Here is a 27,919-nt window from a genome sequence, read left to right as displayed (position 1 = left end):
AGCAAATTCAGGCCTCAGAAAACTATTGGATCTAAAATTAGTGTTTTGATTTGTTAATACCAGAAGGCACTCCAAAATGCTTTGTTCGTGATAACCCACACTTTATGTATTCTTTACTTTAAATTAAGAGGCATTTCACAATACTTTGAATACAATTAAAGCAACTCCAGTAACAAAAACGTTCAGTGGCAGTCCATGAACATTGATTTTGTTGTTACTACTACATCCACATGAGGGCAGTAGAGGCTATAGAACTAGAGCAGGTTGCTTGTCTTTGGGAAATGTTTCAAAGGAGAAGGGATAAGCTGAGGAGGAGAAAGAACAATGGCTTAACTTGTGCAGCAGGTATGTTAGTTATGTATGTTATGTTAGTCCTCAGTGGACATGGATGTCATAGGCACCCGGCGGAAAAAGAAGCTGGATCCTCTGAAGAGTTGGCCCTGAGATGAGGGAATAAAAACAGAAGTGTTTGGAATGATATACAGATGGTCAAGAAGAGTCATGTTAAATGGCTAATGAAACAGAGCAACAAAGGGTCAAGGTCAGCCAAATGTTCCTTGCAAGTTTTGTGGAGAATGTTTAGCTTTGCTTAAAAGTTTAAGACATTCGCTACTTTCTGTTGGGATAATTGGTGTCATCTTGCACTTCATCACAGCAACATTTTGTCAATGCCAGTCTGAACATACAGTAATACTGTGAGTAAGATGTTTTTCATTTCTACTGATGGATGAGAATGATTCTACCTGCTGGCTGAGGTGATTCCAGCAGTGCAGCCAGGACTTGAAGATGGGCGAGTGAGGAGGAAGACCTGCTGCCAAGCTGGGAACACAAAGCATCAGAGATCAGACTTGAGTGGACCCCCCCCCTCTCAACCTCATCACATCACATCTAACCAATAATCCTCTATTGATCCCTGCAGGGAAATCATTTTTTCTCTTGACCCCCTCCACAGGGAGGTCAGAGGTCAGGGTCTGATACAGAACACCACCCCTGGAGGTGGGAGCAGCACTTATGCAGTAGGGCAAATGGTGGACATGGACATGGGTTTTCTGTTTCTCAGACATACTAAGTTGACTTTAACAACAAAATCAAACTTTTGATTTCGTTGTATATACTCATGGTCATTGCATCAAACCTGTTTTTGACCAGCCACGTTTTTCAACTGGCTGTAGTGAAGATTTGCTATAAATAATGGCATCAATATCGATCTTTTCCACTCACCGTGCGATTGTTGGCTTCCGGAGACTTGGATTATGCTGCAAGAGCTGTATGGATTCATTTTATGGATATTTTCTGTTCTTTTTCTGCTCTTTTCGGAACTCTAAAGATCGGTCCCTAACGACTTCAGTTTTTTTGGAGAACGCTGCTACGAAGTTGTGCTGGGAAGCTACGGGTGTCTTATATGGACTAACAAACTTCACCAGAGTTCTAACTGGCATAGACTGTAATGTTAACTTCAAAAGTTGAGTGGGTTCCTTTGATTTAGTCAGTGGAAAGAGCGTGTGTGGGCAGAAAACAGGTGACAAAGCCATCCCGCCCACTGGTGCATCAAGGTAAATGTTTCAAGTGCACCTAAATGGAGCGTCACGTAGGAAAATTCCAGAGAAAAAGACTATGTAAAGGAAGTTCAGAAATCTAATCAGGATTATGATTGAAAGCATTGTCCACACAAATTTCTTCAAGCAACTGATGACAGTTCATAATCCTTCTCCATAAGCCTTCTTAAAAAATCCACTCAGAATTAGTCCTGGCAGTTGAGTCAGCCAGATGTCACAGCTGATCGTCAGTGATATATGGTTCACTCTATACCTCTATTTTCAACTATATAATGGTCCACAAAATTATTATTAAGGAGTAGACCGAGCTCAGCAGAGACTCTTGCTGAATCCAAAAGTGTGGACTACAGTCTCGCGGACTGAGCCCTCGTGGACTATGGTTTTCTGTATTCTCATGTTGACTTAAGTGCTCATCGTGACTACATGAGTTCGTAAGGGTGCAGGGGTGCGAGAGGTGCAGGGGTCACTCGTTGCTGTGGATACCACTGATACAAAATCTGAACCATAACCATGTTGACATATCTTATTATTTAAATTGTGCTTATTGTAATGTAGATGTAACGATACAGTCGTTATAAAGTGCTATATTTTATGGAGTTTATTGAGATGCCACTGAAATAACTTATAGGTTATGAGCCAAATTTATTTATTTATCTAGCAGGTGACATCAAATGGTAAATGCAAGCGATTTAAATTTTTTTTTTTTAATTAATATTAGCACCAATGAGCTCAAGCAAAGAAATGCATCAGAGCAGAATGCCTTATTTGGGCAGAAAATGTACGCCAGACTGTGTGTTCCGTGGTCCAGGAGAGAAAGTTGCAGGCGTCTAATACTGCCGCGAGAGGCTTTACCATGGAGTCTATGGAACACCCGCACCGGGTGTTCCATAGACTCTTATACAGACGCAGAAGGTTACCTTTAGCGTCGTTATAGCGACGCCAAGGGATTTGACAAAGAGTCAACATAGCACGAGTTGGGAATGAGAAGGTTGGTTTTGAAGCCAAAAGTTGGGGTTTACGAGTGCCGCCATGTTGACATTTTTTGGAGCCGGAGCAGCCTGAGCCGAAGCCGGGGGTTTCCCGCAGCGCCGTAGTGCCGCCTGATATTGGTCTGTAACCGGCTACCTGCCGATCACTGGACAGGCAACCTGTCAGTCACTCGGAAAACTACCCCGTTTTATAACCATTATATCCCGTTAAAATTATTTTAAAAATTATTTAGAAAATCGCCATACGGACACATATTAGAAGAAGTAGAATTAGCTACTGAGACCATAATCTCTTGTCGAAAAAATGTATTGACTTTATATTTTGAGTGAGAAGTTAGGCTGTGGTCCCATTGACTTGGAGTTTTTGGAGCCGACCCTAGTGGACATTAGAGGAACTGCAGCTTTCAGCCACTTCCTTATTGGCTTCAAAATTCACCCGTGGTTTTTGCCGCTTGAATGTGACATTTTTGTAGGGCTCATTAACTTTCTCTCCAATTATCTCTTAACTTTTTTCAATGTTTGTGATGTTGTAGTATGAAGAATGTGAAATAATATTGTTCATAGCAAAACAGACATTTATTTATATGAAATATGAAATGTCAAATAATTAATTCATATAATTCACTTACCCACAGTTATTGACTGCCATAAGATCAGCCACCAGCATGAATGGATATGTCAACACACTCACTGCAATCTAGAGAAATAAAGTCGCATTATTCAAAAGTAATGCTACATGTGAAAAACATTTCAAAATACAGTGTTGATGTTAAACTTACACCCATCACAAACTTAGTGTAGCTTCGTACTGCTGGGGCTTGGCTGAACTGCAAAATAGGTACAAGGATAGAGTTCAAGGCATATTTACATACTATAACTTGAAATCAACCTTTGATTGTTAATATAATGTGTTGAGTGTAATTAGGAGAAAAAATATTCTCTTAAAAGTCTGCTATCAATTGACTGCTGTTTTGAATTTTAGCTCTGAAATAACTTCGCTTTCAAAATGTCCTTCCATTACTTTTCCTAGACCGACTTTCTGTACAAACCAGTGTTGTTAGATCTTCATGCAAGGAAAGAATAGTTAAAATTATAATTATCTTGATTAAATTGATGGCTTGTTATCCCTTTCTTAGACCCTCAAAATACACTGGCCTTTCTAGTGTTAAAAGAAAAGCTTATATTAGCTCTTAGGGGTGGTGGTGATGATGAACTTACATTTTCATCTACAGCATAGGTATTGATGAAGTGAGCCAGGAGATTACAACACCAGAGGAAGACGACTTCTCCCAACACATGGGGTATCAGACCCCTGCAAACACACAGCAATCCATACAAAGCACAATTAGGATTGTGCAGGTCAAAGGTCAATACAGTATTTTTTTTTATTTATTTTTTTTTGCTAATGTTGCTTTCCTCAGTGACAGTTTTACTAATGTGAAACTGTGAAATATGACTCACACAAAGAATCCTCCAACTCCTTCCTCCTTAAAGATCTTGGTAATACAGCTGAACAATCCTCTGCAAACAGACATAGACTCCATAAATGTATACATGTGTAAATGCGTGTCCAATCTAAACAATAACTTTAGGAGGTAAAATCAAAAACATTCTAAAAGGGTTGGCTCTTATTGTAAATATAAGGACATATATGTGACATTGGTATATAATTTGCATAATGGTGATCTGTTGCATTATACTAGGTCTCACCTGTACTTCACCTCTCTGCCCACAAACTGAGCCATACAACGCACTGAGATAACTGGAAAAGAAAAACAAAACATGGCATTATTGGCCACATCAACCAAACGCTAATAAGGAGACTAATGAAAATGTGAGTAAAACTGTATTCCTCCTTTCCAAATGGCCCCATTTTAAGACAGCTAGGAGGGAACAGAGGCAGTCTGCACTTTCTATACCTATGACCATGATTATGTTCACAGCATTTTTAAATTAAATCATAGTTTGACTCTTTTGATGAAAACAGTCATGGCAGTGATTTAGTCATGGCATATTGATTAAATTTAGTAAATTATTTACTGACTAAAATGGCCTATGATATTAGTCAACTAAAATAATTACATTACAGTCGACGAAAATGTGTCCACTTAAACAGTAAATTACATTTACAACAATTAGACATTTTCCTTGTTTTCTGTTTTTGAACTCTAGACTCAACCTCATAAAATGAAAGTCATCTTTTGAGAGAATAATGTAAGTAATGGCAAATTGAATCAGTCAAGTACAGGTCGGCTAATAAAAAACATCACGTGACCATACTATACTGTAGATGTAAATAGCCAGGGACATTACCTGTATCAATATGCCTTCAAACATTTAAAGAAAAGATCATTCTTAATGGGATTACTATAACATAGTAGAATGTATGGAGGACCAGAACTGTCATTTTAAGAAATGAATGAATGAATGAATAAATAAATAAATGCAATAACAAATAAAGGAATAAATAAATCAATAAATGAATGAAATAATAATTGCATGAATAAATAAATAAATGCATTAAAAAATAAAGGAAAAAGTAAATCAATAAATTAATAAGTGGTAAAATAAATGTGGGAATATTTATAAAAATGCGTAAATTAATAAATATTTTTAAAAATAAATCAATGAATAAATACCATTTTTTAAAATGTTTTTTATTTATTTATTCATTAATTCATGCATGCATTCATTCATTTGTTTATTTCTTGGGACATTCGATTTCCTTTCCCATTTCCTCAGGCATATGCTAATGCGAAAGAGAGCATGTGACAGCAAGGCAAGTGCAGTCGATCACTGCACCCTTACATGGATCATCCAATAGTGGTCGCTCTCTCACCAAGACTCCCAAGTTGTTGCATTGTAGCTGTAGTAATGGCTGCATTCAGACGAGCAATAGCAAGTGATTTGGCACGTCCGCCGCCATTCTTTGATAATTGCAACCGTTGTAACAGCCTGTTGAGTGGGTTCTGGTTCATGACCAAGCAAGCTATCTATAATGCCAGTTTGATTACTAATGCCTAATCACATATTACCACGCCCACTGACTCCCCTCATTAGCATATGCTTGTGGAAATGGAGATCGAATGTGCAGCAATAAATAAATGAATAAATAAATAAATAAAAATGTGAGCTATTTATTCGTTTGTTTTTTTATTTATTAATTTACGCATTTCTATAAATATTCCCATATTTATTTATCTATTTATTCATTTATTTATTGCTGACAGTTCTTCTTAAAATGACAGTTCTGGTCCTCCATAAGAATGGGCAGAACAACTTTCCAAAACGTGGAAAAACGTCTGCTGCAATGCTTTGTTGTTTTGTCTTATTTTCATCAATACCAGAATGAAATACAATTATTTCAAATATCATCATGGGACAGAATATGTACTCATAGTTAGAGCTGTGGCCATCAGAAAATATTGTAATGACAATTATTGCCTCACAAAAAAGTTTCATCAACGATTTGTCTTTTCCCCCCAAGCACACTGAGTAATGAAATGAGTGTATGAAATAACAAATAATCAGGTCACAGTATTAAAAATGAATGTGCTGATCAGTTAAGTTGTATGTGGCTTTGCAACAAGATCCATGTTGCTCATTGTGCTACATTGCAGTGATAACATTGGACCGAGAGAAAAGAGCGCCTGTAAACTTCCGAGGGTATGCGCACACACACTAGAAAGGCCAGACTCAAATCCCCAGTAAAGACACCAACAGAGATCACAGAGCTTATGTCAGCATCCACAGCAGTCTAAAAAACTCATGTGCAAAGGAAACAAAATGTCATGCTGTTAGCCTACTTGGTTATAGGGCTGGGTGATATATCAATATTATATCGATATCGTGATATGAGACTAGATATCGTCTTATATTTTGGATATCGTAATATCGTGATATGGCATAAGTGTCTTTTCCTGGTTTTAAAGGCTGCATTACAGTAAAGTGATGTCATTTTCTGAACTTACCAGACTGTTCTAGCTGTTCTATTATTTGCCTTTACCCACTTAGTCATTATATCCACATTACTGATGATTATTTATCAAAAATCTCATTGTGTGAATATTTTGTGAAAGCAAACCAATAGTCATCCCCACAATATTGTCAATATCAATATCAAGGTATTTGGTCAAAAATATTGTGATATTTGATTTTGTCCATATCGCCCAGCCCTACTGACAACTGAACATTTAACCCACTTCGTAGAAAATACCGAGATATATATCGTGTATCGTCATTCAGCCTAAAAATACCGAGATATGATTTTTGGTCCATATCGCCCAGCCCTACTTGGTTATATAACATATTATAAGCACTTCACCAAAAGTGCTTGAGTTAGCAAAATGACAACAAGGATTAAGCAGTTAAATGCTAAACAGTGACAAACTATAGCGTATTCAAAAAACAGATTTCTTGAATCACCGTGAATTTACTGCATGAAATTTTTGGAATGCACTTTTACACATGCACTCATCTCACATTTCCTCTTACACCTTGCAGTAGTAGCCTAAATAGTACGAAATAATAGGAAATAAGTATGGATAACATTGTCAAAGATGTCAATTATGTTTACATACAAATGAGCTCAATCCACTAAATCCTTATTGGAATGTGTTTTTACACACTCACTTGCCTCTCTCCTCTCTTCTTATTCCTCCGACCCACAGTCATCACACACTTGCACGCATTCTTTGAAGTAGTTCCTTGGCATGGTTTGCCTGAAAAACGTTTAATCAAACTTTTCTGACGAGTAGCTGCCAATATCCATGTTTACACCGCCATATAGCCTATTCCATGGAAATACAGAAGAGCAATGAATGCTTTCAGTTCATCTACATAACCCTCATCAGCAAATATGCACATTTGTACATATTATCGCCATCTGTACAGTGAAGTGAATATATGTGAAACGTATAGTTGTGTCAACACACATCTACATGCCTGGTCACTTCCATACATTTTATATGGCCTCCAGTAGACCTGTTCATGTGAATACCTGCACATGTTTGGGTACCCCTGTATATACAGTATGCTGTAATTTTTCACATATTGTCTTCTCTCATACTCCTGTTATTGTTATATTGCACACTGTTACAACCATGGGACCTATTTCGGAATACTGTCTTGGCATGTTGTGTGTTGTACTTCTCTTCTTCTTGGCCTTGTCAGAGTGTGCATGTCTGATGAGCCGCAGGTGGTCTGCTGAGATTGGCTGTTGTGTGTGTTTACATAGGTACAGTATGTCCTAGTTGGCTCCAAGGACTCTTTCCCGGCTCCCAATGCAGCAGTGTGACCAGCCTTCAGTTCAGACAGATTTATTCTTTTGGTGTATTGACACTGTGATTTAAGCTTTGTGCTGTTAAATCATGGAAATCTTGTAAATAATTGTATACAAAAATAGACTTCTAGCAGTCCAGGAGGTTGTAGGGATGGGTAGCCTTTTGGTTTGGATGCATTTTTTCCTCCTGTTTTGCCTTAGAGAGTTAAGAGTCTGTATTTTTTGTTTATTTTTATTCTGTTAGGAAAATTAGGTTTGCTGGGATTAGTTCCGCTTTGTTTATTATTTTCAGCAGTGCTTTACTTCCACTTCCAAAAAATTGCTACTTTGGACTGCAACTGCTGGTCCTTTTTGGGAGCAGGGAAAGAGGGGGAGTTATGCCTAGGTTTCCCCTAGGCTGGGGCACAACACACATATACTGATATGTATACTGATATATCTTATAATAATCCACCTTTTTCATAATGCACATATGTCACATTGTCTTTCTGTCTCAGATAGTTCTGCTGCTATTTTACACCCTATTATAGGATAAGTTTGACCATTTTGGACCTATATATATTTTGTCTCTTACATACCTGTAGTACTTGGACCCTCAGAGAAAACTGACTCCCGAGGCAGCTGTCGGTTGAAATGACAAACTCTGTTGCTAGGCCTCTAGCTGCCAACAATGACAAATGGGGTTTGTCAAAATATCTCCAAAAAAGCTATTTGTAGGCTCCACAGTGGAGTTGAGAGTAAACATGACACAATTCCGCCATTATGCACACTTTCACTAATTCACTAACCCTAACCCTAAATCAGTGGAAATGGTGTGATGCTGCTGCTTTCCGGGCTGTGAATATAAATATGTCAGTTGATTGCCATTTTGTTTTCACAGACTGGCTTTGTGGAGATATTCTGACATACCCTATTTGGACAAACTTTGTTAGCAGCAAGAGGCTAGCAATGGGAGTCTGCCATTTCAACTGACAGCTGACTCGGGAGTCAATATTCTCTGTGGGTCCAAGTACGTTTTTCAGTCGCTGTTTACACTGGGGCCTGTCCTGATGGCCAGCCTGAGACTTTGGTAATTGATGATTCTACTGTCAGGTTTGTTATTACGTTTTGTTTCTCTGGTTTTAAGGTTGCTGATACTATTGATCAGGTCCCCGTGATTGTTGAACTGTATCCCTCTGCTCACATTGTAATTGTCCACAGCGGGGCTAATGACGTCATGTCAAGGCAATCGGCTAAACTTCAGTATGAGTTTGAGTAGCTGGCCACGACCATAGAAAGTCTGGGAAAAACCTGCTTTTTGTCCGGCCCCATTCCAACCCTGGGGAAGGGTTCTGAACGTTTTAGCCGTCTCTTCAACCTGCACACATGGCTACAGAACTTTTGCTTGGCAACTGGCATTCACCCTAATAGGAATGGAGTTAGGAACCTCACGGCTAATATTAGGCAGTTTATTATTAATTATGACTGACCTGCACCTCTGCATGGCTCCATCCAATTTTGCCCTTCTGTTTTTTTTTCTATTGTCGCACATAGCTCCAGTCCCATGTCATGCCAAACAACACTCACTAAAGTATGGGGCAAATAGTCCAGATGGTGGTGCTACAGCAGCGGTCAAAACCTTAAAACTTAAGAAAATGATAAAAAATCAACAATACATGCTACAGCTCTGTAATTTTCTGAGGTTATCGGCCCAAACAAGACAAAACTTTCATATACTGGTACCTATACTAAATTATGAAGTCCACCACTCTGTTTTTATTAAAAACTGTAAAACAAATTCAATCTAACTAGTGCTCGCCAGTCCTTCTTTTACTATTGATTTTATGAAGCTTTTTGAATCTTTTTAACTTCAGCAGTCTGTCAGAGGTCCTACACACAATAAGGGTCACACACTCAACCTTGACCTCTCCCATGGTTTTTCCCTGGGTAAGCTGGCTCTACTAGACCTCCCTGTCTCAGATCATAAAGCTGTCATCTTTCAGTCCCTACTCCTCTTCCTTCACCTGAACCCCTTACCTGCCCTCGTTCTTGCTCTTTTAACTCAAACTCTGCTCACCAGTTGCGCCAGGCCTTCTTATCTGCTTCCTCTAGCACTTCTGAGCACTCCAATTTCTGCTGATGTTTTAGCTTCTGATTTGAATAATTCATGCTCGACCATTCTAGATTTTATTGCACCTTTTAAAGACAAAGGCCGGATCTACTAACATGTCGCAATTCCCGGCGCAGCGCAAAAGCAATTGCGGGTGCAATTGGTACCGCCAGCGCAACGTATTTACTAAAGTAGGGCACGCAAATGAGCGGAGGCGCAGATAATTAATTAGAATTGCGACTGCGCTAATACAAGGGCCAAGCAATGCGCACAATAGCTCATTAGCGGCAACGTAATGATGGGAAAAAGAAGCGCAAATGTCTCTCCAGTGGAGCAGGAAGTGTTGGTGGCAGAGAAAACCCCAAAGAGCTGCAGAGAAGAGATAGTTTACTCACTCTGAACGACATAAAGTGAATGCAGTTGGGCACCACAAGCGCGATTTAGTGGAGGTAAAAAAGCGCTGGTATGATATGAGGAGGTGAGCCAAAATGCTTACCACAAATAAAGCCAAAGAGGAGCCTTAATTCCCTTGGAGGAGCAGCAGGAGAGCCTGACTGAGACGCAGGTGCCAGGTGTGGGAGGGATGGAGACCTGGTGAAGGTATGGTTATATATAGCTGGAGAAGCCACGCACACACCTCTCCACTGTTGTGACAGTTATTACGCGCACATATTTTACGCGCACATATTTTACGCGCACATATTTTAGGTGCATTGTTTTCATCAAGGCAATATCGCGACATTGGCTCATAATAAGTGTCAGCAAATCCAGAGAAGAGCCTGCAACTTTTCCGTTTTGTATATCTTTGTATCAAAGTCGGTCTCATCTTTTAAGTCACTTCTTAAAACCTATTTTTATGTAAAGGCCTTCTCTTACTGTTTATTTTAACTTATTTTATTCTATTTTAATTATTTAAAAAAATATATTTGATTTATTGTATTCCATTTCATAGTATTTTTTCTTTTAGATGGCGTTTTCTATTTTCAAGTCCTTTATCTCGTATAATGTTTTATTGACTTTTTAAACTCTATTTTTATTGTTATACTATTATTACTATTACAGGTATGTAAGAGACAAATTATATATAGGTCCAAAATCGCCCAACTTATCCTTTGATTCTGGAATCCAGACTTTGTACACATTTTCATTCATATATTTCTGCTTAATATATCTTGAGAGCTGGAAATGTAGTATGTTTATATAACCCCCATTTCTTACTTATAACCTAGTCTTCTTTGCTGTATCCTACTATTACTACTACTATTACTATTATCCTACTACTACTATTTGCTGCTGCAACAGCCCAATTTCCCCACGGGGATCATTTAAATTAATCTAATCTAATCTAATCTAATCATTATGTGGTCATTTTTTCTACATTACCTATTTTGGCCAACAGAGATTACTAAGCTAGAAAGATAAAATCAGAGAGAAAAAGACTAGCCTTAGGACTTACCATGAAATGGATGAGTGGCTATTCTGGATAGGCACTGGATGACCATCTCATGTGAGGTCTGGAGAGAGGAAACAGTGCAAATAATGGAAAACACAGAAAAATGTCAGGATTACTACGATCCTTTGCAGGTATTCATTCTGGCCACACTGATCCGTTAATAATAATTATAATTATTTATAATAATATAATAATTATTCATAATTTTCAATTCATTTTCAATAGGTCTGCTCCATTAGGGTGTGTTGGTGCACCAGTTTTGGCCCGGGTGTGCATAGTTTCCACTCCATTTAATGGCCACATGCTGGCTGTGCCTCTCTGAAGCTCAGCAAAAATGTCACTTTTGACACGGCTGATCATGAGATTTTATTACTGAATCTAAAAAATATTGGTGTCTCTCAATCAGCCTTTGCTTTGGTTTACCAGCTATTTGATCCACAAAAGTAAATTTGTCATTGTGAATGGTATTAAATCTTCTCTGCTTGAGATCACTTGGGCCCCAATTATTTTTAAGACAATGACCCATATTCATGAAAGTCAGCGGTAACAACTTTGCGCCACGCAAACTTAATGCCGTGTTATTTTGAGCTCATTCATAAAAATTCTGCAGCGTTGTCTACCGGAGTGATGTCACGTTTCCAAGGAGAAAGCCAATGACAATCAACATGTTGATGAGCTGTTACATATTCAATGTACGCACGTGTCAATGTAAACTATTTGGAATGTTCCCCACTGAGCAATTTTACGTTGATTAGACGTTTAAAACACGTCTAAATGGCCATAGCCGTCTAGGCTAAATTAAGTTTAAATGGGGTTGAAAAGTGAAAGTTTATTAGATGTCTATACATAGACAATATTATCCTGGACTTTATGAGAGCTACGCATAGACGCAATGTTGAAATTACTTCTTGTGCTCAGATAATTATCTTGTAGGCTAGTCTACAGGACTTCTCTGGTGCATATTTTTGGTATTTACAGATGTTTATTCATTGTAATAATGTATTTACTGCTTGGTCTAAAATAGGTCTATACATAGCCGTAAAGATCCTGGGCTATATGAGAGCTAAAGCATAGACGCGACGTTGAAATCACATCTTTTGCTCAGTGGGCCTCTGTGAGCACAACAGCTGCCCATTTAGAAACAGGAGTAATTAATAGAAATTGTATTGAAATTGCAATATGGCCGGCTCCATACAGCTCGTCCAGCGTAATCCAAGCCCCGAGATCCCAAGTTGACTGGAAAAGATGTAATTTACACCCTTCTTTTTTTAGCCGAAATCTTGCCGAAATCACTGTAGCCGCTGAGCTCAAAGCCACGTTCATGTTAGCGTGCACCTCGTCTGAAGTGGGTGCACGAGCTCAAAGGTGCGTACATGCGCCGCTAGACGAGATCAACGAGAACTCGCGATCTCTCCATACCTCCCTGTTTACACTGCTACCCAGAAGCTAGCGTCACAACTACACAACAGAGAGAGCTCTGCTGAAGTTGCGCCAAGGAGGAATAAATGTACGTAAAAAGTTACATGCTAGTTGACTGTCAACAACAACAGGTCAATATTGCTTTGTTGCCACTACCTCCAAAAAGCACAGACAGCTCTGTCCGTCAGTTATATAAAGACAATATTGGCCTCTGTCTATTTGCATCAATTGCTGAATTAGGGTACTGGCACCTTTTTTGGTCCAATTCAGGCACTGGTGTAAATTACATCTTTTCAAGTCAATTTGGGATCTCGGGGCTTCCGGAGACTTGGATTACGCTGGACGAGCTGTATGGAGCCATTTTATGTTTTTTTTTCGGTTGTTTTTTTACGTTTTAAGACAAGTCCCCAGCAACTTGGGTTGTTTAGGAGAATGCTGCAACGCTGTTTTGCTGTGAAGCTCCAGGACTGTTTTGTGGACTAAGAAACTTCACCTGATTTTCCATCGGCATGGGGGTGAGTAGATAATGACTGAATTTTCATTTTTGGGTGAACTATTCCTTTAAGGACTGATGAAATCGCTAAATCTAGCTTGCTATCATCCAATCCCTTATGTCTAAGATTGTTTGCTGATGATATTGTGTTTTGTGTGTATATATTTATTTTATTCCCAATTGCCAATTTGTATGTTCTCCTTTTTTTTCTAGCTTTTATGTTTTTCAATCATTTTTTTATTATTTCTCCGGTAAATGTGTTTGCAGCTCAGAAACTGTATTTTCTGGAGCAAACAAGCGTGACAAATCTATTCTTATGGTGACTCACTACTCAGGCCATGTCAACCACCAATGGTGGCCAGATGGTGGCGCTACAGCCCAAAATGAACTGTTTGTCCTAGCATTAAAATTATTCTTTCTTCATATTCCTTACATTCATCTGTACAAAACAGTCATTCATCTGTTTTTATAAAATGCTAAATATTTTGAAGTTTTTGAACTCGTGCTAGGTTGTTTGCTCAATTTACACCAAAGCGGTGGGCCTCATGGATCATCCATTTGTACAATTTACAATCTTTTTCTCATGAACCATACATCCAATTGATTTGACATTTGGTAATTATGTTCTTTATACATGTTCCCAACTACTGTGCAAAATTTCTTGTGAGTTCCAAAGACCTGTGCTCAACCACTCTGCCCAGTTCCACTTTGGTGTGCCCAAGTGGCAACAACGGACAAGTGATAGGTCATAGTTGATAGTGCCACCCATATTGAAAGCATCAGAAAGAATATTATAACCGGAGTGTCCCACATTAAAGCCCCTTTTATCAGAATTTGTATCTGATATCATCCTCCACTTAATTTTGATACCATAAAAGTTTGTCAGTAGAAAAATGAGACCATCGCAGTCTATAGCCCCTTTCACAGACGCCTGTTCCGTAAATGTGACGGCATACCGTCATGAGTGAACAGCAGCCGGTGTGGAAATGCCAGTATACCAATTCTGCCAATTTCCCAGCTCAAGACATTGTAACATAATGTTCCGTATCGACTGCATGTGTGAATGATGCCAGAACATTAACGGCACGAGCACTGTCCGTGTATTTTTGGTCATTCTATTTTCTTTTCACAAACAGAAATTAGAAAATGAAAAACGAATGGTGACAACTGAAAAACAGAAATATAAGGTATTTTTCATTTTCCTGGTCAGAAACGGCAGAATCAATTGAACAGCGATCCATGTTTTACAAAGAAGAAAAGTAAAATCAAGTCCTTTATGTTTTATCTGCCGTTACTGACCAGGAAAATGAGAAATGTCTTCTTTAATTTGTAGATTTTTAAATGAAAATCAAATCATTTGTTTTTCTTTTTTTTTTTTTTTCTGTTTCTGAAAAGAAAATAGAATGAATACACAGACCGAACAAGCACAACGTTGCCATTACTGGCAAACTCAATCTGGCACTTTTACGGGTTTCATGTGTGAACAGACTGAAAGCAACACATAAGCCCCTTATGTGTTGCTTTCAGTCTGTTCATTCTCTGTGTCCGTGGGTACGAACTGGAGCAAAGTGCCGTACTGACTCAGGGCGTTTTCACACCTATAGTTTGTTTGCTCTGGTCTGAATCAGTTGATGAGTTTGTAAACTTGTAGCATTTTCCCCTTGGTTCGGTTTCTTTTCACATGGAGAAAAATCCAAGCGAACCAAAATGCATCACTACAAACCACGTGAGAACGTTCACTCTAGGTCCTGTGTTCTGAACTAGTGCACATTGCTATGCAACATGGAGCAACAGCAGAGTTGGCATTTGCTCATAACTGTTGTAATTATCTGGGCAATATACCAGGCAAAACTGTACCAGCAGAATGCCGAATGCACTTTGAGGAAACGTCTTGAAAATGCTATACTGGCTATACAAACCCTCAAAAGGGGCCTTAGTTTTTGTTCTACCCCTACCCAGGGTAGAACAAAACATGACCTTGTTTTTTCATAACTTTGGCATGTCCCCTTCATGAAATGGATGGTCATAATTTTTCTTTTTACTGCAAAAGTCATTAAATTCATTAATGAAGTGATTCACCACATAGGCAAAAAAAGTGCAAAAAAACGCCTGCCCTGAAAGAGGGAGTACCAAGTTAATCCCATGTCATTTTCTACCTACAAAATTTATTTATTTATTTACATCATATGTGCACTGATGGTCCACAGGTAGTGTCCCTACACTCCAAAGCAACCAGAATGTCAAAATATGGTTCTATTGTGAATCAGCAGCCTTTTATATAAGGCCTTATTATAGGCGGAAATATCAAACAGTTATTTTTTTCTGAGAAATACTCACTTCTAATCCTAATCTAATAATACTGTAATCAGTACCCAGTTATTCTAATAATTCATTTCAGGTAGTCACTGACATTGTCTCATCAAAAACAATAAGTAATAGTTTGTTACTGAGCACTATTATTGTGACTATCCAGTGAGTATAACCCCAAAAAGTACACAAAAATGCCTGCCTTGTAACAGGGAACACCAAGTTGATCCCTGTTTTTTACACACTGGGTGTATTTACATACTTCATATTAGCACTGATGGTTCTCAGGTAGTATCTCTAGACCTCAAAGCAACCTTAAATTAACCACAATGTCCAAATCGAGGGCTTGGAGCCAAAGGGGCGTAAGTGCGATTTTGGTCGAATATGAGTATTATATATCAGTTGAAGATGAGCTCTGCTAGTCAGACTGCTGGTAGCTGAAGTTCTCCCTCAGTGTTATGAGGAGTTTTACAGGTCTGTGAATGTGTCCCAGGACACATCACTTATTGATGTGTCCTGGGACACATACAAAAATGTATTATACTAGCAAAAGAAAAAAAATTAGTAGTTTAGAATCAAAAGTAGTTTCTTATGTCTATAGAGGTTTATTAAAAAGGTTTATTAAAAGTTTTTAACAGAAAAAATGTATCAATTAATTTGATATGTTCCATGTAGCCTACCATTTTAAAGGCCTTGGTGAAAGTTGCTGAGCATTACTTCAAGAAAAAGATATTCATTCTGATCTTGTTTTATATTTCAGTGTTGATTGAAGTGTAACTGCTAGATTTGTATTAAAATGAATGTGTTTTACAATTGTTTACTTACATACGCCCATATTCTGCATGGCTGTATTGGGACAATGTTTGTGCCAAAAAGGTGTATTTCACTCTTTTGCCATTTTAAAAAAAGTTAACAAATATAATTCAACTTAAACTGCAGCAGTATTGTTTTTATAGTAATGCTCAATCTGATAACACAAAAAGTTAAAATATTGTGCTTAGTATGTGGTAACGGCAGCTGATCCAAGTTTGATCAAAATTTGTTTTGGCTCTCCTGTAAAATCTACTATAACACACTTACGCCCCTTTGGCTCCAAGCCCTCGAAATATGGTTTTATTGTGAATCAGCAACATAAAGTGCAGTCATAGGTGGAAACATCAGACAGACACATTTCCAAAGAACAATTATTTTGCTTGCATTAGTGAAATCATTAATTTATTCATTCATTTCATCTAATCCTCCTGGCCATTTTCAAATCCACCTGCTTTCACTGAAGTGTCTTGAGAGGGAGAGAAGAGGAAACATAAGAGACAGCAGAACACATCACATCACATCACAGGAACCGGAAATGTTCCAAATGATAGACTGTACTTGCAGAGCTGTGGTAACAAAGAAGCCATTTGCTTGTTTGTTTCAAACAGCATCATCAGTGCAGCACCTAAGAAACTCAAAGACCAAGATTCCATTATATTAGCAGGTGGATTTGAAAATGGCCAGGAGGTGAGGATGGTTGACCACACAGGTGTCCACTGCTGGGAGAGGAAAGCGGCAGGCGCGTCATACAGAGGAAGACAGTCGATTTCAAGCGGTGCGCTCCAAGCGATAACGTTGGTGAAGGCACGTGCGGCGGTTTCCGAGCACCGGAGGGCGGATATTTCAATCGCCAGCTCAGGCATGGCACCGAAATGAGGTACCGAAATCTGCGTTGCAATTCGGTCCGGTAGGTAGGCCTACCGGTCGTACAGGAACCGGTGCCATAGTGGCACCGAGTTTCAGGACCCAACCCTACATTTGATAGGTAAGAAGCTAGGGAATATGAATCCATTGTAAGTAAACCTATATCTATTACCATTCCAGAGTAAATGGAGATGGAATAAAGGAAAACATAATATTTTCATCCTAGCTTAGTATATAATCTAAATTTCAAAGGCAATATCACCATTATAACCAAGATCCCATAATTATGCAACTGAATATGTTCTCCTACTCCTTGACTACAACTGTAACTGTAAATTTGATGAAAATACAATAAAATACAACAATTTATGATACAATTTATAAAGATATACTCAGGTGGTCTCCATGCTTTAGCCATTTGGATCCAAAGTGCCATTTGGATCCAAATACACCCATTTGCCAACAAAATTGCACATTTTTACCTCATATGGGGTATTTTAATTGCAAAAAATAAGAACTTTTAGCTATGTTACAAATAATAAAAATCTCCAAAAATAGTAAAAAAGCACAAGGAATGTTGATCAAGTCTGTGTGTCATGCGCCCTCGTGCGTGAATCAGGAACACAGAAAGTGGGTTTACGCAGGACTATTTATAGAGAATGGCAGGGTTTACCGTAACGTGACACATCGTCAGAAAGGTCTCAGCCAACAGAATCGATTGTTGTATAGTACATTGCTGTCAATGCTTCGATACAACCAGCAGATGCCGACAAAATTTAACTTCTTCTAATGTGTCTTAAACCCTCGGCTTCGCTCTGATTTAAAAAAATGTGAACATGGCTGTGATACCCAATCCCCCTGTAAACCCAATCTTTTGCCTTCAGAAACCTATGGGTGACATCACACTCACTACTTTCCATTTTTTTTACAGTATGTACCAAGCACGTTGTTGCAGAGTGACGAGAAAATGTATCCCAGCACCTTTGAACGCAATATTTTCACAACACTATTATTTAAACTCTTTCTAATCAGACATAGTTTGGACAAAATACATTTGGTTTTCTGAAAGCCAAAGTCCCCCTGTTTTCAAAAGGGTATAACACTCATGTCATCAATAAAAAAAAAAATCTACTTTTCTCAGCGAATTTCCTTGCTATGCCATTTTGGTCCCGGGACCTTCGGGTCTTTAATCCTTTTTGGGATGTGCTTTTACGCATGCACTCGTCTCTCATCTCCTCTCCTGTTATTCCTCCACGGTTTTGGCGGCATCAAGGCAGGGGGAAGCCAATAGACTTAACAAGCCGATGAGGAAGGCTGGCTCTGTTATTGGACTCAAACAGTCTGGAGGCAGTGGCAGAGAGGAGGATGAGGGGAAAGATCAGTGCCATCCTGGAGAACCCCTCTCACCCTCTCTACGATGAGCTGAGGCTGATGAGGAGCAGCTTCAGCCACAGGCCCGTTCCTTTGCGCTGGTGGTCATTGGGCTGTTCAACAACATCAGTGACCCCTGTGCCAGCCAGCCATAACACCCCCCCCCCCCACACATTTCAGAGAACCGCTGATGTAGAGTCAATGCATCCAAGAAAATTTACTCCCTGAAATTTCCTAAAGAAAGTAGCCATAAAGTATAAAGGGATATTAAGATCACACCGCCTCAATTATAGTTAGGGACGTTGCCTCAGATTTTGCTCTGATGGTTTCATCTTTTCCAGCCTGGGACCATCTGATCACTCACCTCTTTGGCCACTTTCCTGAGTGAAGTCTTCAAGTCATCTCTGCTGGACACGACCTCCACCTGCTCCTGTGGGATGGCCTGAAGATAAAGCGGAGAAGAGCTTCAATTACTTGACAAATACTGTATGTACCTATAGTGGGCTTTAAAGTTGCAATAACTAATATTTGACGCCCACAAACATGTGTGCAAGACCTCCTTCTACCACCTCAGGAACATTTCCAAACTCCGTCCCACATTTAGCCTGTCAGACGCGGAGAAACTCGTCCACGCCTTTGTCTCCTCAAGGCTGGACTATTGCAACACACTTTCTCATCGGGACTCCTAGCAGGAGCCTCCAGAAGCTCCAATACATCCAGAACAGTGCTGCTAGGATCCCGATGAGAGTGCGAAAACATGAACATATCACACCCGTCCTACACTCACTACACTGGCTTCCTATCTCCTTCAGGATCGAATACAAAATATCTCTGCTAACGCATCAGTGCATCCACGGAAATGCCCCTCCCTACCTCAAGGAACTGCTCACACCAAAAAACCTCCACACGTAACCTGCGATCCAGAAATAACAACCACAGACTATCGATGCTTTTAAAAGAGGCCTAAAAACCTTCCTTTTTAACAGAGCCTTTCCTTAACTTTGTGCTGTTTTTTTATCTTTGTCTTTATGCATTGTCTATAAACTTTTCCTTTTTAATCAGACCTTTTTCCTTTGTGTGGCTTTTAATGATCTTTGCTATTGGTTCATTTTTATCGGTTTTTATGCTCCTGTTTTTTTTTTCTTTTACTCTGTAGCACTTTGAGATTTACTTCTAATGAAAAGTGCATTACAAATTAAATGTATTACTATTATTATTATTATTTTTGACAATCACATTGGATAAAATTAGCCTCTGCAAAGTGAAAGTGTGTATTTATCATTCCACTGAAGATCAGTCAGTGAGTCTATTGCCAGTTTTTGTGCCCTGTTATTCTTTGCCAAGCCGACAATAAGCTCCTCCTGTCTTTCTCAGCCTCCTCCTCTTTCCTGAGCCCTCCCAGTCAGGAAAAATCCCACGTGCTCCCCCCTCTAGCTGATGGTACACTAGCACCTACACTGGTTTTTAGTTGCGTTTTAGCTGCGCATTCAAAAGCATGAAATCAAGAACAAAGCACCGGACGAGCTGTATGGAGCCATTTTATGGGGTTTTTTCGGTTGGGGGTGAGTAGATAATGACTGAATTTTCATTTTTGGGTGAACTATTCCTTTAATGAGAGAAACAAGCTTTGAGTGTGTGACTGCAGAAATCACAAAGTTGTCCTGAAAGACCATGAGACTGCACTTACCAATCAAGTTCACCATTAGGGCTGCACCCAACGATTATTTTTTTATCGATTAATCTACCGATTCTTTTTTCGATTAGTCGATTGATCTAACGACTAATTTATCGATTATTCTAAAGATGATTTTTTTATTACTCGATTAATATAACAATTAATTTACCCAAAATAAATATCAAAAACTTGTCTCATTAATATTTCAGTATTTTATTCAATCATCTTCTCTTAAAAACAGTCCAACCATAAAATCTCTCCAAAATAAAATTAAAGAAAGCTTGTTCAATTCAAGTAAAAGGAATATAGTGCAATTAACCCCGGGGCGCTCAGGCTTGATGTGGGCGGCGCAGCCCATTTTTATATCAAGTCTGTGAGTCAGTGTCAGTGACTCCGCCTCTCCGGGCCAGTTTCAGGTTACAGCGGTGAAAATTACAAATGGACCCGATCATTGCGGGGGCAAAACAAACCGTCTTTTTCTGACACTTATGCAGTCTTATGTTTTGATAAAACTGTTGCTTCATCAGAAAGAACAGCAGTAAAGAAATAACCGACGCAGCTCCATCTTTTAAAAACGTAAGCCCATGTTAGAGTGCTGAATTCAGTGTTTTGCGCATGTCAGAAACTTTTATTCTGATTGCGTACTGTGGAGCATGTAAACGCACATCTTAATGCGATCGTTATATTTAGCGCTCATGTAAACACTTGTGTGGCAATCTTCCTTCGGAATGATTTCATTCAGAATGCAAAAAGTCTCATGTAACCGTTGGGTCTCTGTCTAAAATACTCCCACACTTTAGATGATCGTGGGCGAGGTTTTTTAGCTGCAGCTTGTTCAATAACTTGAACTTGTTCTTGTTCAAGTTATTGTGAATTGTTATGTTTAAAGATCCTAGTTCAGAATTTGAGACCCTACGGATTGGGAGAAAGCATAGGGCATGCATGTGTGGGAAGGTGTGGGTATGTGTATGCGAGTGTGTGCAGCGGGGTGCTGATAGTGAACAGCCATCAGTAGACGAGAGTGAAGCGAGAGCAGCAGGCAGGCAGACAGCCGTGAGAGGAGACCGGGCAGCCGAAAAGTAGATCCACCAGGCTCAAACACAAGGCAGGATTAGAAGATAAATCCCATAGCCACAGCAGTGATTCCACAGATTAATGGACGCATAAGGCCCACAGTGTGAATCAAAGCAAGATCAGTAAAATAATAAGATTGAAATTCACATAGAACACTTCCTACAGACAAGAGACAAGATGTGCTGCAATCTTGGAGAGTGTCTCTACCATGGTCTAATATATAGAGCAATATATACATATTTACAGATATATAACCACAACTTTGGCGATGCTGTCCACAGGAGAATAATGATTTTAGACCTATTGCTCTAACCTCTGTTGTGATGAAGTGTATGGTGAAGCTCATGGTGAGCAAACTACATCTGGATGTAGGCCCACAGCTAGATCCCTATCAGTTCGCATACACACACCAGAGAGGCACTGATGATGCAACCAACAGTATAGTGCACTTAGTGACACCGTGAGAATCCTCAGGCCTATGCTAGACTGTTGTTTGTAGACTTCAGTTCAGCTTTTAACACCCTGCAGCCTCATGTTCTCCTGAAAACACTGCAGCAGATGAATGTCAACCCCTTCATTATTAAGTGGTACCACTCATTTCTGACCAACTGCACATCAGATACAGCTGTATAGAAACATGAGATTCAGAACTTTGTCCAGTGGTGCGATAAACACTTCCTCAACACTAAGAAAACCGTGGATGGTGTTCGACCCCAAATCCATTGGAGACCACTCACCAGTGGTTATCCATGACCAGAACATAGCCCAGGTTGATTCTTACAGATACCTGGGCATACACATTGACAACAAACTGACATGGAGTGTTCAGGTAGAAAGTGTTGCTCCTCTTCTACCATGCCGTAATTGAGAGCATCCTGCGGTATGGCATCTCAGTCTGGTTTGGCAACCTCAGTGTACAGCTGAAAGCCCAGATTACTTGGCTAACACAGAGAGCCATGAAAATCATGGGAGTCAGGCAGCGTCCCACACTCCAGGCTGTCTTTGATGAAACAATCATCAGACAGGCCCAAAAAATTATTTTAGACCTCACCCATGTCCTCCACCCTGATTACCAGCTTCATTACCAGATGCTTCAGAGTCCCCCAGCGCAGGCTCAACCGCTTTAAGAACTCCTTTGTCCCCCTGTCCATCAAAGCCCTAAATGGCAAGTTAGCCAGAGGCCAACCCCTGTAAAGCTGCTTTTAATTTTAACTGTACATATGTACATTTTATGAAGACTCTATGTTGATGAGGCTGTTTTATCTTGACTACAGGAGTGTTATACAGTGGGCAGTGTGCAATTTGTTGGTTGATAGCAGTCTGTGCATGTACTGTAAGTACTGTGTGTGCATGTGTATAGGTGACAGCCTGTGTATGTATCGTATGTATGGACTATGTTATTTGTATTTTAACAGCAGATACTGTATGGGTCCAAGACAAATTTCCTTCGGGACAATAAAGTCTATCTTATCTTATCTTATCTTATCTTATCTTATGACGCAGCCATCTGTTGCATATAAATGTATATAAATGCCAAGATTTTGCTTATTATAGTCATTTATCACCATGTCAGTAAACAAAATAGAGTATACAAAAATCAATGTCACTTACACATGCTGACCTTTCTGCTCTAGATTCATCTACAGAGCAAGTTACACCAAGATGTTTTGCCCTAGTGCAAGTGGTGGCAAAACAGTCAACCTTAGAGACACAACTTTCAGGGTACATTTTGTCGTACATTATTAACAGTGAGTGTCTGTCAAGCTCATCCAGGACAATGTGGTGAACGGGAGATAGTGACTCTACTGTATGTGCATCTTCTATGAGAGGTTTTTCAGATGACACCTAAACAATATGCTTCACATACAGTACATCATATCAGTGGTGCTATTGAGAGACACAGTGCCAATCTTTTGTCAGGCAAAATCAGCACCGTAATCACATGGCCATGGCATATTAAACTGTTGGCTTTGCTGAAACACTAGCCTCTTGTAAAACCTACTATGAAACACTGCGTAGGAGCTTCAGGTTCAGCCACTGGCAGAGGCCAGCAGCCGGCCAGCAGCCAGACAATGTAACAGTTACATTCTGTAGTGTAAAACAAATTATAGGCTATTATAGGATACAATGATGGCAGCTCATGCTTGTCACAGAAACATTCTAATAGGTAATAGCCACGCATATTGTGTTATGGTTATCTTATTTTGATGCAGAATTCTTTGGTCCACTTGTTTAAACAAAAAATAAGGTATGTTCTAATTTTGTCTATTTATTTAAAGTTGATGGATGCCAGGCAAAGCGTCCTGATGGCTGAGGAGGTGGACTTCTGCAGCGAGGTCACAGTAGACGAGGAGGACGACACCTTGGAAGGGTTGTGTGTGTGTGGAGGGTCAAGACCTCCACATTCCTGTTAATTGCTGATAATCTGCTAATTTGCACAAGCATTCACAGGCCTGAAAATTTAACTTTCCACCCAGTGTGTGTCGTATGTGTATCTACCAGGTACTAAATGTCACATTACATTTGGTGCTAGTGGGCTTTAGTTGGTTTTCCGATCTTTGCCCTCATGCAGTGGAAACCGGTGCATCGCTGCTCACAGCCATATTTATTATTGTCCCCCACCAAAGGGGGGACTATGGATCGGTCTCCATCCGTTAGTTCGTTCATTAGTTAGTCATACTGTAACGGTGACTTTGTGCCGCTAGGGCATTGACAATGAATGGGGACTCAGTGGTAAAGCAGGTCATACAGTTAAAGTTATCATACAATGTGGGGGACAATGAATGGGGACTCAGTGGTAAAGCGATACAGTTAAAGTTATCATAGGTAACATAATAGTCTACACACGCTACACACTTGGAGACATCAGACTGGGTTGATGTGTTGAAGTGAGAGTCAATGGAGAATTTTTGGGCAAACCTCTAACCACAAGACACTGTAGTTATTGTACAGTTGTTGGACTGTTGTACTGTTATTGCATCATCACTGCACTACCACTGTGCTGTCAGTGTTGACTACTTATATCATATTACCAATTACCTACTGTGCAATACCATATATCACTTATCATTTAGCATTTATATTATTCATAACACTCACACTCCTGGTGTTGTATGTTATATTGTATATTGTATTATAAATTGTATTGTAGTGTACATTGTGTAATGTACGGATTGTATTTATTGCGTATTGTAGTTATTATATTTTGTACTGTATTGAGTAAAAACAGGACAATTACAGTTACTACATTTCAAGATATAACTTGTAAGCCTAATTCCGAGGAGAGTAGGCAACAGAAATATATGGTCAATCTGTCCTTTCATTGTCCCATACGAAAATGCTTATACAATTTCACTCATATTTCAAGTACACTCAGCAATCACTGACTGACCCAAGGGTGGAACTACATCACTGGTGGGGGACAACATGTTTACTATTATTATTATTGGTTATTATTGGTCCAATGGTCTAAATACTGTTTCAAAGTTTTTTCCACTCAAATTCTGGGGGAAACACTGAATACTTGCAAAGTTGGGGATTTTTTTTTTTGCATGAAAACTGGAAAATTTAAAGATAGTGAATATCTGTATAAAATATCGGCTTCAATCCACAAAATATTGGTGTCAGCCTTCATATTAGCATATTAGTCATATAGCATGTTGGTCAAACCCTATTTTGCAATAGGTTACTACGTAATAAATATTGTCATGACATATTATCATAGCCTACTGCAATAAACTATTATGTACAATCTTAGTCAATCATTCTTTACCTGTTTAACTTTGCTCCTCACCATGGTGGAAATGGCACTGGACACAATACGTGGTGAGAGGCCGCGGAATAGTCCCCTCTTTCCATCTACTTTCACAATATGCTGTGCTGAAAACACAAACCAATTTCCTGTCACCTCCCCTTTACTTTTAAATGTATACTGCAACAAGATATAGACATTAATTGATAAGATCCAACTCACCATAGGAGAAGAACCCAGGAAGGTATAAGACTCGTCTTCCAAACATAGTGGTGCCCGCAGTTGGGGCAAGGGGTTCATGCCCGACCTGAAAACAAACACACCTCATATTAATGTCAGCTTTCCAGCTTTATGTCTTATGCCGAATTGTAATTTGACACAGTTTCTTCTACCTTACCACCAAGGTCTGTCACTAGCAGAGCAGGTTAACTGCACACAAATTAAATGCTGAAATCAAGAACACAACTGAAAACTGCAGGCCAACATTACATGAAAATATTTATAACTGTTAAGTGTTTAATTACTTGTCCTTATCTACAGTGAGAGCAGTCAGTGGAATCCAATGGTAAACAGGGGCAAAATGTATATATGCACTGCACTCATGTTAACCTTCTGAGTGCTGGCAGTTTCACACATCTCCAAACTGTAGACTAGGGCTGCAACTAACGATTATTTTCATTGTCGATTAATCTGTTGATTATTTTCTCGAATAATCGATTAGTTGTTTGGGCTATAAAATGTCAGAAAAAGGCGGAAAATGTGGATTAGTGTTTCCCAAAGCCCAAGATGACGTCCTCAAATGTCTTGTTTTGTCCACAACCCAAAGATATTCAGTCTACTGTCATAGAGGAGTAAAGAAACCAGAAAATATTCACATTTAAGAAGCTGGAATCAGAGAATTTTGACTTATTTTTCTTAAAAAAAAACTAAAAAACTCAAACCGATTAATCGATTATCAAAATAGTTGCCGATTAATTTAATAGTTGACAACTAATCGATTAATCGTTGCAGCTCTATTGTAGACTTTTAAGTTTCACTTTTGTTTTCACAATGGGAGGCTCTGTCAGATTGAGCGCAATGTTACTATTGTGGCAATGAGCCACAGATGAACCTATGTATGGGAAAGACTGCATCTATCTTTTGGCATATCTCTGTGGAGCGAGTGCAATAGTGTGTATCCCATTGTCGCATGTGTGGAGCATGCAGCAGGAATTTGCTAGTCTATGACAGTGATTCCCAACTGTTTTTCCTTGGAGCCCCCCCTTCTTACATTTCAGAAAAGCTGAAATATGCACTAAAGTGCTGTCTCAGAGAGGTTTGTCGTGCTGAATGGGAGAATAATCCTAGTAGTTGTGTGTTCGGCCAGTCTAGGGGCAACAGCAGGTCTATTGACTATCCAAAGCTTCTTCCATGCTCCTGGAAATATTCCTTTGACACAGAATCTGCTTGAATGTCAGCAAGCTCATATTCACAGCCAAGGTAATCCATATCCTAAAGGTCCATTGCCTGGGCCGGATTATCCATATATGGCATCTGGCGAGTGCCCCGGGGCACCAGGCAATTTGCCTTGTTGGGGGGGGGCACCGCAGCATTCAAACCACAATTGGAATGCGTACACGGCCAAAATTATCCTTTGATACTAAAAAAGAAAATGTATAAAGAGAAAAAATCGTGGGTGCCAAGCTGCACTTTATTTCAAGAAAATCTCAACTTCTAGAACTGGCTGACACTGTTTGCTCCCTGCCACCACAGTGTATTTTTGGTGAAGGAAGAACGTTGGAGTAACAGGCAAACCAATTCTAAAAGTTTAAATGTTGCTGAAATATGTGCTACTTGGTAAATGTTGCATTAAGGTTGTCAATAAGCAAGGCAACAATAAACTGCTTAATTTTAGAAAGGAGTTGGAATAGTTCTCTGGGCTAGGGTCGGGGTAGCACCGTTGGGACTGGCACCTGATTGCATGGGTGCCAGTCCCAAGGTGTTCCATTAAAAACCATGCCGATAAAATCTTTGCAGCACTTTGACTTCATGCTGGCAAGGTTTCCAGACCGAAATGTGCCAATCTGATAAGCTTTCTGAAATACTTGAACCCTTTTAATAATGTGTGAAAATATTTGCAATAAGTCTAAACTATATATAGTAAATATAGTAAATGTGTAGCTTGCCGCTACTCTTCTTCTACGCCTCTTCCCTGTGTGGCGAGCACCCAACGGCCATGTTCAGAAAACAACCGGTAGAAGCCACATAGGTGAGATTTTATACTTTATTGCAAATATTTTCACACAATATGCTTTACTCGTGTAACAGAAAAGGGTTCAAGGATTTCAGAAAGCTTATCAGATTGGCAACTTTCGGTCTGGAAACCTTGCCTACATGAAGTCAAAGTGTCGCAAAGATTGGATAAACACGTTATTTTAATGGAACGCCTCTGGACTGGTACCCACGCAGTCCCAACAGGGCTACAGGGTTTCCTGCTGTCAGGATGACAGGCGGAAATGACTTGTAAGGCTGTAAACTGAACGCAAGGGAGGATATTTGTCCAGAAAGGCAGTGCTGAAGCCGATGGCATGTATCCCCAGAACAACACAGCGTTATTATGGTTGCTGTTAGCTAGTAACAGCGGCTACCTGGATTAGCAGTTTCACATATAGAAGCGGATGTGTGATCGCTGTAACCCCGGTTCCCAGCAGCACGATCGCGGTGTCCATATCCACGGATGTTGGTGCCGCATGCCGCTGCCCGGGAAGGTTTTCAGGCGTTTCCATCTTTACCGTGAAGGACGGA

At 39.6% G+C, this 27,919-nt stretch overlaps 1 protein-coding gene across 1 annotated transcript; it reads right to left on the bottom strand.

Moving 5' to 3' along the window:
* LOC139646299 (mitochondrial carrier homolog 1-like) lies at window positions 1-27,919 on the bottom strand. Its single transcript, XM_071522288.1, has 12 exons — window positions 27,763-27,919; window positions 25,358-25,442; window positions 25,157-25,263; window positions 19,000-19,077; window positions 11,372-11,429; window positions 4,256-4,307; window positions 4,007-4,066; window positions 3,764-3,857; window positions 3,325-3,372; window positions 3,175-3,242; window positions 744-819; window positions 1-440 (listed from the first exon to the last, which is right to left on the bottom strand). The coding sequence occupies exons 1-12, from the start codon at window positions 27,898-27,900 to the stop codon at window positions 369-371; spliced, it is 936 nt and encodes a 311-aa protein (XP_071378389.1). The 5' UTR covers window positions 27,901-27,919; the 3' UTR covers window positions 1-368.

This window comes from Centroberyx affinis, unplaced genomic scaffold (assembly GCF_046629955.1).
Source record: "Centroberyx affinis isolate AG114_WGS23_722 - 3 ecotype Tasmania unplaced genomic scaffold, CSIRO-AGI_Caff_v1 ptg000971l_1, whole genome shotgun sequence".
NCBI lineage: Eukaryota > Metazoa > Chordata > Actinopteri > Beryciformes > Berycidae > Centroberyx > Centroberyx affinis.
The sequence above is the reverse complement of the archived record's forward strand: the minus strand, read 5'-3'. Positions and strand labels throughout refer to the sequence as shown.